At 42.3% G+C, this 18,961-nt stretch overlaps 2 protein-coding genes across 3 annotated transcripts; one reads left to right on the top strand and one right to left on the bottom strand.

Moving 5' to 3' along the window:
* Window positions 1–53: 53 nt before the first annotated feature.
* On the bottom strand, window positions 54–9,240 carry LOC118392225 (ras-related protein Rab-38). The gene is made up of 4 exons (XM_035783969.2): window positions 8,299–9,240; window positions 5,839–5,969; window positions 5,363–5,512; window positions 54–4,934 (listed from the first exon to the last, which is right to left on the bottom strand). Exons 1-4 carry the CDS (start codon window positions 8,489–8,491, stop codon window positions 4,722–4,724), a joined length of 687 nt encoding a protein of 228 aa, XP_035639862.1. The 5' UTR covers window positions 8,492–9,240; the 3' UTR covers window positions 54–4,721.
* Window positions 9,241–9,723: 483 nt separating this feature from the next.
* Window positions 9,724–17,346, top strand: LOC118392224 (ras-related protein Rab-39B-like). 2 transcript variants are annotated; one of them, XM_035783968.2, is made up of 5 exons: window positions 9,724–10,172; window positions 11,698–11,931; window positions 13,029–13,209; window positions 13,401–13,526; window positions 13,836–17,346. In XM_035783968.2, the coding sequence occupies exons 2-5, from the start codon at window positions 11,717–11,719 to the stop codon at window positions 13,953–13,955; spliced, it is 642 nt and encodes a 213-aa protein (XP_035639861.1). In that variant the 5' UTR covers window positions 9,724–10,172; window positions 11,698–11,716; the 3' UTR covers window positions 13,956–17,346. The 2 variants fall into 2 exon arrangements, with proteins under 2 accessions (XP_035639861.1, XP_052315984.1); XM_052460024.1 differs by lacking the exon at window positions 9,724–10,172 and having other exon boundaries at window positions 10,236–11,931.
* Window positions 17,347–18,961: the final 1,615 nt, after the last annotated feature.

Below are 18,961 nucleotides of genomic sequence, written 5' to 3'. Positions count from 1 at the left end.
ATCTTTAATTATATGAGCTCCATCACAACCCTGTGACTCTCAGATTAATTCAGTGTCTATAAATGAATTCTCTGAGAGTGCTTACACATTGCAACTGAGATCCTTTATAGCAAAGACACACATAGCCAGACAGCATTGGCTATAAATTATCTTTCAGCTTTGTCTCCTAAACTATGTTCTTATTTCGCTCTTGGTACCACTCAGGACCAAAAACTACCATATATCAAATACACCCCTCCTGGACAAGATCACAGTGATTGGCACACAGACATTGTGGAGCCAAGAGATAATTGGTTCCCCCTCAATCATCCCTTCACATGGTTTAAAAGATGTGTTTACATATGAAGACAAGCTTGACCTCTCCCCTCTCTGCGGCCCAAGTAACTGAACCCAGGACAGAGAAAGGATAACTGCAAATGGCCCCCACTATAGTACAACAAGATACATTCTAAATGAGAAGTAACTCACAAGCATATAATGAAAATAAAACATCTTATCTATGTTACCCAGCTATTCTGATTAATCCCCAACACCCCTCATCAAGCTATACACAATACCCCATAATGACAGAGCAAAATCAGGTTTTTATTATCTCCTGCTAATTTATTAAAAATAAAAAACTGAAATATCACATTTACATAAGTATTCAGACCCTTTACTCAGTACTTTGTTGAAGCACCTTTGGCAGTGATTACAGCCTTGAGTCTTCTTGGGTATGACGCTACACACCTATATTTGGGAAGTTTCTCTCATTCTTCTCTGCAGAGCCTCTCAAGCTCTGTCAGGTTCTTTCTTGGGCTCCCGAGAGGCGCAATGGTCTAAGGCACTGCATCTCGGTGCTAGAGGCATCACTAGAGACACCCTGGTTAGAATAAATAAGAATATATGCTTAACTGACTTGCCTATTTAAATAAAGGTTACATAAAAATAAATAAATAAAAGGTTGGATGGGGATTGTTGATGCACAGCTATTTTCAGGTCTATCCAAAGATGTTCGATCGGGCTCTGGCTGGGCAACTCAAGGACATTCAGAGACTTGTCCCGAAGCCACTCCTGCATTGTCTTGGCTGTGTGCTTGGGGTCATTGTCCTGTTGGAAGGTGAACCTTCACCCCAGTCTGAGGTCCTGACTGCTCTTGAACAGGCTCTCATCAAAGATCTCGCTGTACTTTGCTCCGTTCATCTTTGCCTCAATCCTGACTAGTCTCCCAGTCCCTGCCAATGAAAATCATCTTCACAGCATGACACTGCCACCACCATGCTTCATCATAAGGAAGGTGCCAGGTTTCTCCAGATGTGATGCTTGGCATTCAGGCATAAGAGTTCAATCTTGGTTTCATCAGACCAGAGAGTCTTTAGGTGTCTTTAGGCAAACTCCAAGAGGGCTGTCATGTGCCTTTTATTGAGGAGTGGCTTCCGAGTGGCCCCTCTACCATGAAGGCCTGATTGGTGGAGTGCTGCAGAGATGGCTGTCCTTCTGGAAGGTTCTCTCATCTCAATAGAGGAAGTTTAGAGCCTCCTCCTGTGGTCATTTGCAATAAACACCTGCTGCGCCCTGCGCTTAAAAACAGCTCTCTGTCTCCCCTCGTGTTCATTACAAATTGATTATTTTTTCTAACCTATCTACAAACATTACCCCATAATGACAAATTGAAAACATATTTTCAGAAATTGCAGCAAATTTATTGAAAATTAAATATATAAATATCTCAATTACATAAGTATTCACACACGAGTCAGTCGATAGAATCACCTTTGGCTATGATTACAAGTATTTCTGGGTAAGTCTCTAAGAGCTTTTCACACCTGGGTTGTACAATATTTGCACGCTATTCTTTTAAAAATTCTTCAAGCTCTGTCAAGTTAGTTGTTGATCATTTCTAGACAGCCATTTTCATGTCTTGCCACAGATTTTCAAGCCGATTTAAGCCAAAGCTCTAACATTCAATGTCGTCTTGGTAAGCAACTCCAGGGTATATTTGGCCTTGTGTTTTAGGTTATTGTCCTGCTGAAAGGTAAAAAACAGGGAAAACAGACTGAACCAGGTTTTCCTCTAGGATTTTGCCTGTGCATAGCTCTATTCCGTTTCTTTTCATCCTTAAAACTCCCTAGTCCTTGCCGATGACAAGCATACCCATAACATGATGCAGCCACCACCATGCTTGAAAATATGAAAAGCTGTACTCAGTGATAAGTTGTGTTGGATTTTCCCAAAACATAATATTTTTTTTTATGTATTCAGGACATAAAGTGAACATTTTTTGCAGTTTTACTTTAGTGCCTTATCACAAACAGGATGCATGTTTTGTAATTTTTTATTCTGTACAGGCTTCCATCTTTTCACTCTCATTTAGGTTAGTATTGTGGAGTAACTACACTGTTGTTGATCCATCTTCAGTTTTCTCTTATCACAGCCATTCAACACTGTGACTGTTTTAAAGTCACCATTGACCTCATGGTAAAATCCCCGAGTGGTTTCCTTCCTCTCCGGCAACAGACTTAGGAAAGACGCCTGTATCTGTAGTGACTGGGTGTACTGATACACCATCCAAAGTGTAATTAATAACTTCACCATGCTCAAAGGGATATTCAATATCTGCTTTCTTTATTTTTACCCATCAACCAATAGGTGCCCTTCTTTGCGAGGCATTGGAAAACCTTCCTGGTCTTTGTGGTTGAATCTGTGTTTGAAATTCACTGCTCAACTGAGGGACCTTACAAATAATTGTACGTGTGGGGTACAGAGATGAAGTATTCATAAAGAAATCATGTTAATAAACACTATTATTGCACACAGAGCAAGTCCATCAAAATTATTATGTGACTTGTTAAGCACATTTTTACTCCTGAACTTTTCAGGCTTGCCATAACAAAGGGGTTGAAGACTTATTAACATAAGACATTTCAGCTTTTCATGTTTATTAATTGTAAAAAAAATATTTAAAAATGTATTCCACTTTGACATTATGGGGTGTTATCCAGTGACACAAAATCTAAATTTGATACATTTTAAATTCAGGCTGTAACACAACAAAATGTGCAAAAAGTCAAGGAGTGTGAATACTTTCTGAAGGCATATGTGCTAACTAAGGTTGTCTCAAATGGCACCCCATTCCCTACATACTGCACTACTGAATAGGGCTGGGAATTGCCAGGGACCTCACAATATGATATTATTGCGATTCTCACTATTCTATATGTATTGCGACTCAATACTGTGATTCTATTGCAATTTGATGTTTTAAACATATGTCTGCTGCAGAAATGCAAGAGAGAGCATACTAACATTTGTTTTGATCAGTCACGGAAGTAAAAGTGCTGAAAACATGGTGTCTCACTATTTAAAAAGTAGATGGAGAAAATTCTATAGAATAAAAATACCGTAATTTTGGTGCAGGTACAGCTGACTAACGTTAGCTAAAGTTAGCTAGTAAAAATAAATAAAATATCCATACTTGGAGCCAATTAAAGTATCGATACAATATCGTCCAAAATAGTATTGTGATGTGTAACTGTATTTCAAAGAATCCCCATAATTACTACTAAATAGGGTGCAATTTGAGACACAGACTAACTTACACCTTTCAGCCTCCCGGTTTCATTATCACAGACTAAAAGCGTCCACATGCTAGGTTGGTTTGCTCCTAGCAGAACTCAGCCAGGCGAAGAGAACGTACGTGCCTAACATACTCCCTTAAAATGATATTTGCTTCAAAATATTACACACATTATTTTGGTATAGAACGACACTGTCTCTTTTTCACTATGGGTGTGTTCATAAATTGCCTCCAGTGTGTCATAGTACACTCTGGGTCGTTTGTAAATTCAGAGCATTGTCAGATTGTAAAATCAGAGCGTTTTTGCTCTCGGAGTGTTCAGAGCACTAACTGGACGCTCTGGCCCGTGGACAAGGGTTGATCCGAGTGTTCTGACCCTCGCAACAAGCACCCAAGCTAACTGACTAAAGTTGGCTAGCTCACTAACTACTTCTAGACACATATGAGAGAACACCTCACTGGCCATTTTACTCACCCTAGCAGGGGCTGTTTTCGTGTTATCTAGAGCATTAGTGACTGTAACTGTGCTCCTGGCAACAATTGAATGACGTTTTCTTGCAGACGTTTATTGACACCGGTCTTATTCAGCGGGTGTTGAAAGTTTGTAAATTCATCAGTTGTTCTGCCGCTCTGACACACTCAGATGAGAGTGCTCTGAAATCGGAATAGATGGCCAGAGTGGATTTACAAAAGCAGCCTTCGTGATGAGTGTGTTGCAATAGCAACGCTATTGATAACATCACAGCTGTTTCCTTGCCAATGTGGATGCTTCTGTCCTCCACTGTGATGTGATTAGATCTCTCATGTCATCCAGGCTTAGCTCAGTTCACATGACCCTTTGTAGCAGTCCATCCATATCTACTGCTTCATGCTACTATCGCTCTCTCTTTTACACACACTATATTTCCCATCCCCCTCTCTCTCTGCGTGTCTCTCTATCCCCCTACTCCTTCCCATCTCTTCCTTCATCTCTCCCCCTCGGTCCCCTTCCATCCTAGCATAGAGAGTTCGTTGGAGTCAAAAGCCACTGTCCTTCTCTCTCCCTCAATCCCCCCTTCAGATATCGCCCATGTCCCTCTGGCCCGGCAAAGTTAACTTATTATACCCATCACAACTAGAAAGCTCGCAATCCTCTCTCCTCCACTCCCCCCCCATCTCTCATCCCTCAAATATCCCCCATCTCCCTTCGGCCAGGCAGAGGTCGCTTTTTACACCCATCGCACCCAGGCAGCCCAGCCATCCCTGTCCTATTATAGTCAAAGCGTGGTGAGACCAGGACGCTAGGGTCTCTAGGATCTCCAGCTGGCGGCCTCTCCTCTTCTACAGCCATGATGCTCTCTACCAAACACATGATGGCCGCGTCGATGTTGATGTTGTCCTGAGAGGGGAGAGAGGGGTAAAGAATTGAAGGGCAAAGAGAGAGAGATGTTTGTGTGAGAGAGAGACACGAGAGCAAGAGAAAGAGAGGGGGTGAGGGAAAGATAGCGAGAGCAAGAGAATGGGAAGGAAAAAATACAGTCTTTATATGCACAGACACAATCCCTCACTCAGCTAGCAGTAAGTAGGTATAATGACGCTTTTTTCATTCCAGAAAGCAACTCATACACACAAAACATTGTCTGCTAACACACACAACGTCTCTTAACATTTCCAAACACAAAGCTTGTATCCCCTGATATACACTACATACAGCAACAATAGAGACCCATCCCTCTCTATGCCGCGACCCCATGTCGTGACCCTTGACCTCTTACCACACCTACGAAACCATGGTCTTGCTCTCTCTCACATACACACACCCCTCACCTTGGCGGAGGTCTCGTACCACCCTACAAAGCCGTGGTCTCTAGTGAAGTTCTCCAGTTTGGGCAGTTTGGAACAGAGACCCGTACTCAGCTGGTCACATTTATTACCCAATAAGACGGCCGGAACTGGCCTCCCGTTACCCAGAGCAACCTGGGAGGGATGTGAGGTGAGGGAGAGAGAGGGGGGGTTGGAGAGAAAAATGGGGGAGAAGATGTAAGTGCAAGGAAATATAGAGAAAATGGGAGTGAGGGGTGAGATGGATGAGAGGAGAGAAGGATCTTAACAAACGTAAAACATAAAAAATAAAAAGTCTTTATGAAATGAAAACAACGGTGGAGATGTTTTATTTGAAGGGAGGATAGTACTAGTTGAGCCACTCAGGATACAGGCCTACCACCTCACTGTATAGTACAACCTGCATGTATACTTCATTATGACTAGTTCTAAGCATGTTAAAGTAATAATGTATCTCTTACCTTGGAGTCGAGGTCTCCCTTCCACTTGAGGACAGCCTGGAAGGTAGAGGCCCGCGTCATGTCAAAGATCACCAACGCTCCTACAGCCTCGCGGTAGTAAACCCGTGTCATGTTGCCATAGCGCTCCTGGCCTGGGGAAAAACAACAACAACAATGATATAACAACAACAGCACCAACAACAACATCTACAACTATACCATCTAAATCAACAACATAACAACAATGAATATTTCTCAATGAAGTGACTTAAGAAGCAAAGCGATACTCCAATGTGTTGAGACATTTCAAGTGTGTGTGTGTGTGTGTGTGTGTGTGTGTGTGTGTGTGTGTGTGTGTGTGTGTGTGTGTGTGTGTGTGTGTGTGTGTGTGTGTGTGTGTGTGTGTGTGTGTGTGTGTGTGTGTGTGTGTGTGTATTTATGTGTGTATGTGTGCGTGTGTGTGTTTAAGTGAGTGTTGACATATAAATGGCATTTCTCCCGGAAGTTAACCTCTCTCACATGACTGTAATATACCAGTGAGTAACCATGATACATACAGCTGAGAGAGAGAAAGAGAGAGAGAGAGAGAGAGAGAGAGAGAGAGAGAGAGAGAGAGAGAGAGAGAGAGAGAACAGGGTCTTTCTAACATTAACACATAACTTACAGAATACGGTTTGAAATGTCACTGGTTGTCACTGCCAATAGTGTAAATACCATCACACTGGTTTTCCTGCTATGTTCTCCTACAATGTCTATCTCTGTCTTTCCACTGCCTACATGCATTGTCTAAATTAATAAGACTCAATGGATAGGGGTGAACCTGATCCTAGATCAGCAAAAGGCCAGTCTGAGGCCTTTCATTTAACTGTAAAAATGTATTACCTGTTAATGTGCCATGAACACAACCAGTCATGATGTTTTCATCTTATTGTCAAACAAATCACTTAAAAAAGTAGGTTACCGTCGCACATTCATCCAAAATAATCCCAGCATCTGAACAGTGCACAGTGCACCCTTCAACTTTCCTTCAATTCGCAAGTGGCTGAAACTATCTCACCGGAGAAAGCATTCAAGTGAGCGAAACAGCGCCCCTCTGTCTTACTATATACTGTATGTAGCCCATGTATCTGATGCTGTGTCTGGCCAAAAAGAGTATGACATGCCATTCTGTTTTTGGCCAGACAGCATCAGATACATGGGCAAAACATACATCTTGTTTCTTTCTTTTTCCTTTCCTGCCCTGCGCTGAAAGCCCTTCATTGTTGCAGCTTAATTTCAATGAATGTCATGTTTGCAATCATATCTTGTGAAACAATGCATGGGGACTGTCTCAGGGGGGAATAGTTAATTATTATGAACCAGACAGTGGGTGATTATTGACACTTGTTTATACTATTATGAGAAAAACTTGGATTATATTAATATTGATATGAAATGTATGTATATGTAAAAACTAAATGATTGATCTATTATGAATTATTATTAGGCTGTACGGATTCATTTGGTCAACATTGTGGTTTCATTAACCTGGGCACACCCCCTCCCTCTCCCTCCCCTAGACATGATGTGATGAGGTCATTATCTACCGTTGAGATGATACGGAGGAAAAGTCTGCTGACGTTTAGAGATACAGCACCATAGAAGCTCAGACACACCCATAGCGTTTGCTGGCCGAGAGTACTTCCTACCTCTGAACGTAATTCGCGAACCGAGTGAGCACCGATTTGAAAAACGTAATCTACGAGGAACGATCAGCAGACAATAGCTAGATCCACATTCGGTGCGATGTGTGCGAGTCTTAAAATGTCTAGTGCATGTGCATTGACTGAAAGGGTCAATTCCACACACATACAGACGCGCGCATGCACACATGAATGCATACACAGCCAGGCATGCACGTACACACGCACACATACACCAACACTCACACTATTACACTGTTTTATAGGACAGTGTATGTCAGGGCCTTTACATCAGGTCATGTCAGTTATATGTCGATTATCAGGTCATGTGAAATATAGAGAGGCTCAAGAATGGGTTGGTCAGGCTACTACTATTACACGTGTGTGTGTGTGTGTGTGTGTGTGTGTGTGTGTGTGTGTGTGTGTGTGTGTGTGTGTGTGTGTGTGTGTGTGTGTGTGTGTGTGTGTGTGTGTGTGTGTGTGTGTGTGTGTGTGTGTGTGTGTGTGTGTGTGTGTGTGTGTGTGTGTGTGTGTGTGTGTAACTACCTATTGTTAAAGTTCCATTCTCAAATAAAATAAAGGAGTTATAAAACTAAATGTAGCAGAGCTAATAGGCCTACTCTTATTCTATGCGTAATTAGTTTACCAACTGGCCATGTTCCACTATTACAGACACCATACCATGTGCGTGAAATATTTTTGACATATTTTAAACTTGTGTATCAAATCAAATATAACAGTTATAAAAGTAAAGGTAGGCGAACTGTCGAAGAAGATTACTCGTAATTAGTTTACCAACCTGCGATGTCCCACAGCTGCAGTCGCACGACCGTCTTGTGATCCCAATTGAGGAGTTTGAGGGCGAAGTCGACTCCGACGGTGGCTCTGTAATGTTGGGCGAATATCTGATGGACATAACGCTTTATTATGGACGTCTTCCCGACCCCCAGGTCACCGATGACTAGAACCTTCAGCAAGCGTTCCTGCTGCATGGTTGGGTTATGGCTTGATATAGAAAAATATATAGGCTACAACTTAGTTGTTCACATAGAATGTAATATCCTATGTGAAAATAATATTACAAAAGTCAGTGTCCTCTTTTTTCAGTTTTCTATTTCATATGGGTCCACTTTTCAGCAGCTCTTTTTTCCGTTACCTGAAGTTGCCTGTATGTCAAAGGTGAATGGTTGTCAAAATCTTAGTAGCAGGAGAAAACAATATTAATGAATTTATGAAGACAGAAAATAAGAGGAACTTCTCCCTCTTTTATTCAAAATGTGCATGCACAAAAATATTCCGAAATGGTCTTCCTTTCTTGCAATTGTTCTATTCCATACATGTCCTTATATCAGAGGCATGCAATGTATCCTTTGGGCGACCCTTCTCTCTTACCAAACGTTCATTATTTCTCTCTCGTTCTTTCTCCTACCCAACCTTCATTCCATCCAGAGCAAAAAAATGAGAACTTCTAAAAAGAGTAGTCAGCGCATTTCATCCACAAACTGTCAATTTTGGTCAAACAGTCTACGGTGTGTGTGCGCGCACATCTCGCCTGGAAGCCGTTGCCATTAATCTGCGCATGAAGCTTCTGCATCTGCCCGTCAACTGTTTGGAGATTAGGAAACCACAGCCCTTTAGTTTACTGATAAAGTTGTGTACATACAGTAAGTCAATAGTTCACTGTACTTTCTGTCCACCACTTTCCTGCTGGGGGAAAGGAAACGAACTACATATCCAGCGTATTTGATACACTGTATCCGGATCAACGCACAAGCAGCTGTGGTAACCAAACATACAATGTTATGTAATCTTTACGCGCGTACAATATTGTCAGTTTTACACTCACGATTATAAATCGTTATATCAGTTAAAGTCCAAAATATGTTTCATGTCTGGTACGCAGTATATATGGTCTAAAACTTGAATATTTAGTGGCAGTGGCCCTATCTATATTTTTGCCTTTTAGCTTACTAATATTGTTGGATAGGCTATAAAAGACTATTGGTGAGAGGTTCTTCAATAACCTACCAAAAATGGTAGCCAATAGGTCAAATGAATTACATTTCATAAAACGACTTAAGAACAAGGACATTGATCTACATGTCATTGCTCTAATGGTTTTATTAACAACGTTTTGTGTCGCTGTGTTTTTTTTCTAGATATGCGGATAAAGTGTTTGTGCGCGTCGATATTGATGTTTACGGTAGTAGAGGTGCTGATGCGGGCTGGGCGGTGGAATGAGTCAGGGTCTGTGATGGTGCTGCTCGCGCTGCAATTTCATCAGCGGCAACATTTATTTAGTTTAGCTTCCTTCAAAAACACAAAACGAGATAAGGAGAGGAGTGAAAACAAAATTAACCTTCAGAATTTTTGCCATAGGTCTATCACATTTTACAGTTGTGTGATTTCAAAACAACAGTGTAGACCTAGGCTGTCATTCACAAATGATAGCATTCTGGGGAGTAAAGCGTGCTTTGAATTTTTCTAGGGAGTCATTAATAGACCGTTATAAAGACATCACAACGAAGACCCGTTGGTAGATTTCCGCAGGGCAATTGTAAACTGCTGTTCATGCGTTGCTGTGAGACGTTATTTCGGGCGTTTGTTCTACGAAAGCTTCTCAATGCAATGGAACCTGCAGCAGTCGGGTTCTGAGCCGCGCGACCAAACCACGTAAGATGAAACCATTTCGTTCTCTCTTAGGCAATAGGCCTTTCTAGCAAATGTGAACTATACAAGGCCTTCTTATTTGAGCATAATGATGCGAGAAATAAAAACAGCGACACTACTTGGTCTTGAAAGCCTATTGTGAGAGCGACAGAAGTGATGTTGTCTAATGCACTTCTGCATCAAATAATCGTGGAGATTATATTCTACTGTTCTCCATTCCATTTACCATTACTGACATATCGGGTGAAATGATGCCTGTAAGACTAAAATAAGCAATGATCCTACCATAAGGCAAAATGGAGGGATCTATTAATTGAATCTGGAATAAATCAGTTGATATTTAATGCAAAAGCACCTGATGTGAAATATCTAACCTTTACAACCCTCTATTAGTTCTTTACAGTAATGGCTTCTGTACAATAGACTGTCCATGTAATTAAACATATTTGTGTTTATCCAAAAGCACCTGATGTGAAATACCCACGGTAAACAATACAATAGACATTATGATGACTAGTAGTTACCATAGTAGGGTACAATCTAGCCTAGGCTACTGTCCATGTCAATGCTCCAGAGACCCTAGCTGAAGCCTATATCCGGTCTCAGGCAAAGCTATGGGGGTGGATATTCCAGGTATTATTTCGGGGATCTGTTTGTCCACGGTTGTGTTTGCATACCAAGCTCACTGTGTGATTCCCGGCCAGCCAGAGTGAGGAAGTGGCGGTGTGTCTAGATGTCACTGGAGGCAGTCTGATGACTGGATAACCAGGCCTGTGCATAGAATGCAATACCATAATACATCCGTGCATTGTAGGGTTTTAAATAAGCATAGGTCTATAGAATATGTAATAGAAAATAACAGATTATAGAATAGAGTATGTAAACTGACCTAAGTGCCACTGGCTACAAACAGAATGGAATAACTGAATTCTTCCTAAAGGGAAGTTCAATGGGGCTTCATTCATAGCCTAACGTAAAACACAAGCTATCAAAGTTGCCACAATCAAGGGATTTGAATGTTGGCCAATATAGGCTAAAAACAGATTTCCAATAGTCACATGCTTGTAAATAAACATGTGGACTATAATAGGCATTGTAACACCGCAGGAGGGCTTAGGCCTAGATCAAAGCCATAGTCAAATCCAGAAGAGACGTGGCTTTTTACTTGTCACCAAAGGGAATTTAGACACAAAACAAGGGCACAAAGAGTAGCGGTGTTGTGCTCTCTCCAAAGGCCTCGTTATCATTCAGGGGCTGCGCTCTGTTGGGAAGCCAAGCTACGGTGCTGTGGAGGAGGGAGGGCAGTAACCAATTGAAATCTCCGTTATAGCTGCCCCTCTGTCTGCGAGGTCTCTCTCACAGGCTTTCACCAGGGCGCCCGAGGCTATCTATCTTCTGAAAGCACTGTTGTTATGGGTTAACTGACTCAGGCTTTTGCGCTGTGTGAGCGTGTGTCCCTGCATGTGTCTGTGTCTCACGGTGTGTGTGGCTGTGCGTGTGTTCCATCCGACCACGATTCTACGAACAGAAGCTAGACAGCAGTCACCATGGAGGCGATATGGTTGTACCAGTTCAGACTCATCGTCATTGGGGACTCGACGGTGGGGAAATCGTGCCTGATCCGGCGGTTCACGGAGGGAAGGTTTGCCCAGGTGAGTGACCCGACGGTCGGCGTGGATTTCTTCTCTCGCCTGGTGGAGATTGAGCCGGGGAAACGCATCAAGCTACAGATCTGGGATACCGCGGGACAGGAGCGCTTCAGGTATGGGGCGGGGGGCTCCATAAGAACTGTCACACAGATGATTATGCATAAACTGTGCTGTCGGTATAATCCATCACGCTTGCTTGCGCTTGTTTATCAAGGATGCTTCTTGTGCAGCTGGCCAAACCATGAAATGTAGACATCATTTTTATTCAGAGCCCTCTATTAGTCAGGCTATCAATCATAATTGTTGATCAAAGTATATACAAGGATATCAAAGGATAGGATAGTCCACAGTTGCCATTTGCACCAAGGTCTAAACTGCCAGATAGTTTTTGTCATACCACTACTGATATTGTTGTTTGACTATTCAAAAGTGCCTTATTGAAACAGTGCATAAGGTACAAAGGTTAGTCTACATCAATATTTACACTTTGGCACATCAGTGACACAGTTAGAATAGGCCTATAAATAGTTTAGTTTCTAAAAAAGGGAAAAACAAGTATGCAGGAGTCTCTTTTCATAGATAAACATTTATTTTACATATTGAAAGAGTTAACAGCTTTTAAACACACACACACACCCTTGCTTGGTCAGCGTTCCATAATAATTCCTCATCATACCCTGCTCTTTTGTCTGTGATTCATTTAAACTGGTTATTTATTTATTTTGAATATGGATTTTACCACTGTCCTCCTATCTTCATCCTCTCTTTCTATGTCTTCCTCTTCTTCCGTTCTTTCATTGCACCTCCCTCCCTCATCACCCACACCTCGCATGTCTTTCATATCCCTCCTCTCACTTCTTCCCTCCTCTCACTTCTTCCCCCCTTCATGTTCTTGCTCCTTCCTTCTCTCACATTCTCTCCCTCTTTTCTGCCAAACTTCCTCTCTCCCTCACTACACTCTCCTCCCCCTTTCTCACTTTCACATCTGTTGCTTGCTACTTTTGTCTCGCCTCCCAACACATATCTATTTTTATTTCTCCCTCCTTCCCTACAATATTCTAACACTGTATGTCTCCCCTCTCCTTCTAACACTCTCAAATCTCTCTCCTCTCATTCCTCTACTTCCTGTCTATCTCTCCTTCTCTCCCTATTCCCTTTCTCATCTCCTAACATAAACACCCTCTCATCCCTTTCTCCTCCCCTCTTCCAGGTCCATCACCAGAGCCTACTATCGTAACTCGGTGGGCGGGCTCCTCCTGTTTGACATCACAAACCGCCGTTCCTTCCAGAATGTTCATGATTGGCTAGAGGAGGCCCGGAGCCACGTACAACCACACAGCATTGTGTTCCTATTGGTCGGCCACAAGTGTGACCTGGAACCTCAGCGCCAGGTAGCCTATCAGATTGCAGTAGTTTACGTGTATGTGTGGAGGGGGGTAGGTGGGATGTGTGTGTGTGTGTGTTTGATTGAGCATTGAAATAAATACATTTTTCCCCCTACCTTTACTAATGATATTATATAAATAATGCACAACAAATTTCCATATAAACAGACAATACTATCGCATCTTTCTTTCTCCAGGTAACTCGTCAGGAGGCTGAGAAACTCGCCGGTGCCTACGGGATGCGTTACGTAGAAACTTCGGCCCGCGACGCCATAAACGTGGAGCACGCCTTCACGGAGCTGACCAGGGACATCTTTCAGCTGGTGAGGAGCTCCAGGTTGAAGATACAAAGTTTGAGTCAAGAATTAAAATTGAGTCCTGTACAACTTTTGGCTAGCTTAGCAATGGCAACAGCTGGTCCGATTAATTGTTTATTATCAAAATGTTCTGCATGTCAATATTCTGGTCCCAGATCTGTTTGTGCTATCATGTCAACTCCTTGCCATGGCAAACATGACATTTGGCATGACCATGAGTGACAAGGATTTGATATGATTGCACAAACAGATCTGGGACCAGGCTAGCATGTGAATACAACATTGTCCCTTCTAACCTTGGTATCTTCACCCTAGGTAAGGAGCGGTGACATCACTATCCAGGAGGGCTGGGAGGGGGTGAAGAGCGGCTTCGTTCCCAACGTGGTCCACTCCTCCGAGGAGGTCACCAAGAGCGACCGACGCTGCCTCTGCTGATCTAGAGGGATCTACTAGATCCAACTAGATCCCTGACTCGAGTCTGGTTTCCCCTAGGTCCTCCTGAACTTCCACCCAGATCAATTTCAGCTATCTAGTCTAGCCATTTGCCTCTACTGATCTGCATCTGGATGGAGGGATCCTACTCGCAACTAGATCCCTGCCTGGTTTTCATTTGATCCTCCTTGGTCCTCAAAAGGTGTCCACTTTTCAGAGTGATCTGCTATCTGGATGGATGATGGATCCCTTCCCTACAAATACCTGGTTAATACCTGGTTTCCCTTTAGGTCAGGGATGGGGATCTTGGATGGGGGACACAAAAAATCTGAACTCATCATGAGGGGCCGCAGTGGCTCACGGGTCTGTGTACCCACATCCATACCCACACCTGTCACTGATTTGTACAATCAATCTATTTGTGCAATTAAACTACTTAAATATTTTAACTAAATGCATTATACCAGTAGCTAGGGCCATCCCTAGCCTTTTGGTGGCGTTAAGCGAGATTTGGTTGGCATCCCCCTACCTCACAGGTAAAACATTTTACTGGCCCCCGTCTTGACGGTGTAGAGAAAGAAGTACATTTCCTGCAATTCTACACATTTTGCCATGGTGCGGAGGGAAAATGTGTGCCATTTTATAACAAATTTCAAGCAATTCTACTCATTTTGCTATGAGGCAGAGAGAAGAATTTGCAGTTTTACAGCTATTTTTCTGCAATTCTATCCATTTTGCCATGGAGTGGGAGATACATTTTTGCAGTTTTAAAACTAATTTCCTGCAAATCTACACATTTTTGCCATGACTTATGCCATCTTAATATGATATATGAGTGAGAGTGATTAACAAAATCAATTGGTCCCCCCTGGAGGTCAAGGCCCCTGGGCATGTGCTCTGCATGTCTGGTCAGTATTCGGCCATGATTACTACAAGTAAAACATTTTATAAAATAATTGTTAGCTGACATAGCTAATTGAGTGAGTGACTTAAGAGAAAACCTGCTAATGCACAACCACATTTCAAAACTGCACCTTGTGAATTCTACTATTCTATTCCAACAGTAAGTTGAGACCCTGACTGAGTTGCTTAACATGGCCCATCCCTGCTTTAGGTAATTTTCTTGAATTGCACCCAGATCTATTTCAGCTCTCTAGTCACCGGCTACCCCGATCTCTTCTCTTCCACTATGCAATCCGATAACACAATTGATACCTCCAGAAGGCATCACACGTCCCCTTAGAAGGCCATATTGACCCAACGAACCTATCTGATTCAGTTGTTCAAAGGTGACTGAGGAGGAGGGTCTCAGAGTCTCTTACTTTCCCCTTTTGGGAAATTAAGTATGGTCCCAAACGCAAACTCTGTGGTTCTATACGTACTTCTCCCATCATCTAACTAACACTCCAATCCTCACCCTTCTCCATTAACCAACGCCATATTGGACACTTTGGAAAGGGACTGAATGTAAGGGGACAACTGTTTGACTCTCTATCTGACTGGACAAGTGGACAAAGGGACTCCAGGGTCGTATTCACTAGACACCAAGCGGAAGAAAATGCACTAAAATGGAGAGGGAGAATATGATTTTTTTTTAAAAATTGTTTCAAAACGTTTTGCTATGGTGTGCACTAATGAATACGACCCAGTAAAGGCGGACGATGAGATATTGGGCACACCGGAGGCCGACACTACCTGTACATTTACCTGAACATTTAACTGTCCCCTTTGAGACTAGCCTATGAGTGATTCCAGAATCTAGCTGAGGAAACCATGGTAACAGTGGACAGACAGGAAGCTGGGAGAAACGCACCCTAAAAACACTACATTACCCATAAGTCCACATCTGCAAGCATCTAAATTACACATATTAATGACACAGTACAACAAGTATGGCAACAGACATGTGCATTCAATATCTCAATCTCAATCAGTCTAGAAATAAGGATATTCATTCCATAAATAATCACATTATCGTTCGATAACGTTATCATGAATGACCATGCTGTTGTGTTGAAAGTCATATTTTAGTTGGGCGCACTGGATGTAACAACGTTTCTGGTTTGGTAACTGAGAAATGAAATGCTTTGGCACAATAGGTGGTGGAGGGACAAAACTTGCTGTTTTGAAACAAAAGATGTCCTACCTATTTTCTGTTCAAGATGTTTTGTAGCCACTGTGTTCAAGGTCAATCTCTTTGTCATCAGCGCTACAAGCTACTTCCTGCTATCAGATAATCAGAATCCAAAACGTTGATTCTTTCTTCTCTACGCTGAGTAATAATAACTGCAAGGATGAACTGCTATCATCCACTTTATCCAAAGAGAGTTTTGGTAGCACCATTTAATGTGAATGTAACATTGTAGGGAAAGGGGGAGTTGACAGTGTGCAAATTCACTTTCATCTAAAAATGTATCGCTGACAAGGAGGACAGGATGGGAAATGTTCTCAATCATTTATTACAATAAAGGGGACATCTTGCAGGGCCTTGACAAGTGATATCCCATTAAGTGTGACTTTTCATTACTTTTTCGGCGTAGATTAAGAATGGGCATCTTTGGATTCCGTTGCATCTTCCACTTGCTTGGATATTCTGGTTCTAGAATGGAATCTTGGACATCATGATAACTGACATGCTGATAACTGATCTCCTTCTGTAACTATGGTCCAGCCATAACCGGTGCTCATAATTGAACGACAGTGGCTTTACCAATCTCACCAATTCACCAAATCAGAGGGTTTCAGGAGTTTGGATCAGTTGGTCCTCATCATCAAGTAAGATACTCTCTAGGTAGAAGTTTCCCCCAACCACAGATCTAGGATCAGATAACCCAGAGCACTAACCTTTACCAGTAGGCTAATGACAAATATCCGGTCCTGTGTCAGTGGTTAGAGGAAGCGTCTATCTAGTCTGTAACAAACAACCAGACCTTCATGTAGGCGTACAGCATGTACAGCTCCTAGGCCCTTTCAGAACATAGGAGTTTGCAGCAAGTGCTTAGCCTGGTAAAACCAGACTGAATTAAGTGAAACAACAGTGATACCAAGCTAGCAGTTGCTCATCATATTAATAACACACAAAAATACGTTAATCAATGTACAGCACTACCAGGGTCGTGTTCACTAGACACCAAAAGGAAGAATACAGACTGAAAACAGACTACCTGACTACCTAATTTCCGCTGGAAAATGTTTTGCTATGTTGTGCTCTACTGAATACGACCCAGGATGACTCTTCATTCTACATCATCTTTGACAAAGTCTCCAAGCTGTACAATGCCACAGTTCCTTCAATTCAACAATGGCTATGGGATTTTCTGTGCCACTACTCATCTATCAAAACAACTTGAAATGTACAAAAAAAAAAAATAATAAAATGTGACTGGTAAAACAACCCTGTTCTGCTTTGTGTCTAAAGATGTAGCCTCTTGTTGTTTGGGTAAAACGATGTCGGCTAGTCTTGGGGAGAATCTCAATTGGATTTGCTCGACTCTGTCCTCTCCTCACCTGCTTTTGAAAAATGTCAGAGGTAATTGAGGAGCGGATGCGAGGAAAGGAAATGTTGAAACAAATGCGCTTGTTTGATATTAGACTCTCCTCCACTCGTCATTAGGCAAATGACCTTTACATGGATTGTAACCCCAAAATAAATATGTAAAGTTATACAAATTTAGCTAGTTGTGGAAGACATGTTATTAATAAAAGTATAAGAAGCTCAGTTGGTAGAGCATTGCGCTTGTAATGCCAGGTTAGTAGGTTTGATTCCCGTGACCATCCATATGTAAAATGTATGCACGCATGACTTTAAAAATGTCTGCTAAATGGCATATGTTATGTAAGCATATCGTTTTTAAATGTGAACATGATTTTCTCTGATTAAACAACAGCTGATTCAAAGGGTGTGGGGCAGATTTCCAAATTCTTCCATGGAAGATGCACTTCAGTATTCTTCGGGAGAGCAGGCTATCGAGGTGAGGAGGACACTCCTCAGCTCGCCTACTAACGAACTGACTCTCCTCAACCACTCTACACACTTTTCGGTTTCCAGGAAATGGAGAGGAAGACTGAAGAGTCGAGGAGAGGACAGAATTTTCCCTCTTTAAACCCATTTTCACGAGAGAGAAGGGGAAAAAATCATATTCGTGACCCATAAACGGTGACTCCGGACATGCCGAATTTGCGACATTCTGGATAGGACCCCCAAAATAATTTTTAACCATTTTCACTAAAAATACGTTTTTTAAAATTCGTGACAAAAAAAAACGGTGACTCTGGACGTGCCGAATTGGCGACATTGTGGATAGGACCAAAAAATTATTTAAGAATCTCTTGGTTGTTAGTTGCAGTGCCAGAAACCAACCACAAGATGGCCACTGACAGTGTCAACCAGCCTGTATCTGTGGAGCATCAGTAAGTACCACCTAGAGTGATTAAATCATTAGACACTGGATACATTCATTATTAGAAACATGTATAAACTAGGTAATTGAGGGTTCTAATGTTAAGACCTAGATCAGACCAAACTCTTTTAAAGCTGCATTTGTGGAGTGCTGGAGGGTTTAAGGACATAATCAATCCCTGTCTGCTCTCCTCACTTGCTTCAAGATGTTCACCATTGTTCCTGTACCTAAGAAGGCAAAGGTAACTAAGTGAACTAAATTACTATTGCCCCGTAGCACTCACTTCTGTCATCATGAAGTGCTTTGAGAGACTAGTTAAGGATCAGATCACCTTTACCTTACCCGACACCCTAGAACCACTTCAATTTGCTTACTGCCCCAATAGATCCACAGAAGATGCAATTGCCATCGCACTGCACAATGCCCTATCCCATCTGGACAAGAAGAATACCTATGTAAGAATGCTCTTCATTGACTATGGCTCAGCATTCAACACTAGTACCCTCCAGGCTCATCATTGAGCTCGGGTCCTGGGTTTGAACCCCGCCCTGTGCAACTGGTTCCTGACGGGCCGCCCCCCAGGTGGTGAAGGTAGGAAACAACACCTCC

Source organism: Oncorhynchus keta, chromosome 13, assembly GCF_023373465.1.
Source record: "Oncorhynchus keta strain PuntledgeMale-10-30-2019 chromosome 13, Oket_V2, whole genome shotgun sequence".
Classification (NCBI taxonomy): Eukaryota; Metazoa; Chordata; class Actinopteri; order Salmoniformes; family Salmonidae; genus Oncorhynchus; species Oncorhynchus keta.
Note: the sequence above shows the minus strand (reverse complement) of the source record. Positions and strands in the feature narration are given on the sequence as shown.

Bases quoted from the DNA above. Each gene is read 5' to 3' on its own strand.
- LOC118392225 (XM_035783969.2), bottom strand. From the start codon at position 8,491: ATGCAGCAGGAACGCTTGCTGAAGGTTCTAGTCATCGGTGACCTGGGG. The intron at 5,970-8,298 runs GTTGGTAAACTA...GTTTTTCCCCAG, and splicing joins GCAGCTGTGGGACATCGCAG to GCCAGGAGCGCTATGGCAAC. The intron at 5,513-5,838 runs GTAAGAGATACA...CATCCCTCCCAG, and splicing joins AGGGAGACCTCGACTCCAAG to GTTGCTCTGGGTAACGGGAG.
- LOC118392224 (XM_035783968.2), top strand. From the start codon at position 11,717: ATGGAGGCGATATGGTTGTACCAGTTCAGACTCATCGTCATTGGGGAC. The intron at 13,210-13,400 runs GTAGCCTATCAG...TTCTTTCTCCAG, and splicing joins ACCTGGAACCTCAGCGCCAG to GTAACTCGTCAGGAGGCTGA. The intron at 13,527-13,835 runs GTGAGGAGCTCC...TCTTCACCCTAG, and splicing joins CCAGGGACATCTTTCAGCTG to GTAAGGAGCGGTGACATCAC.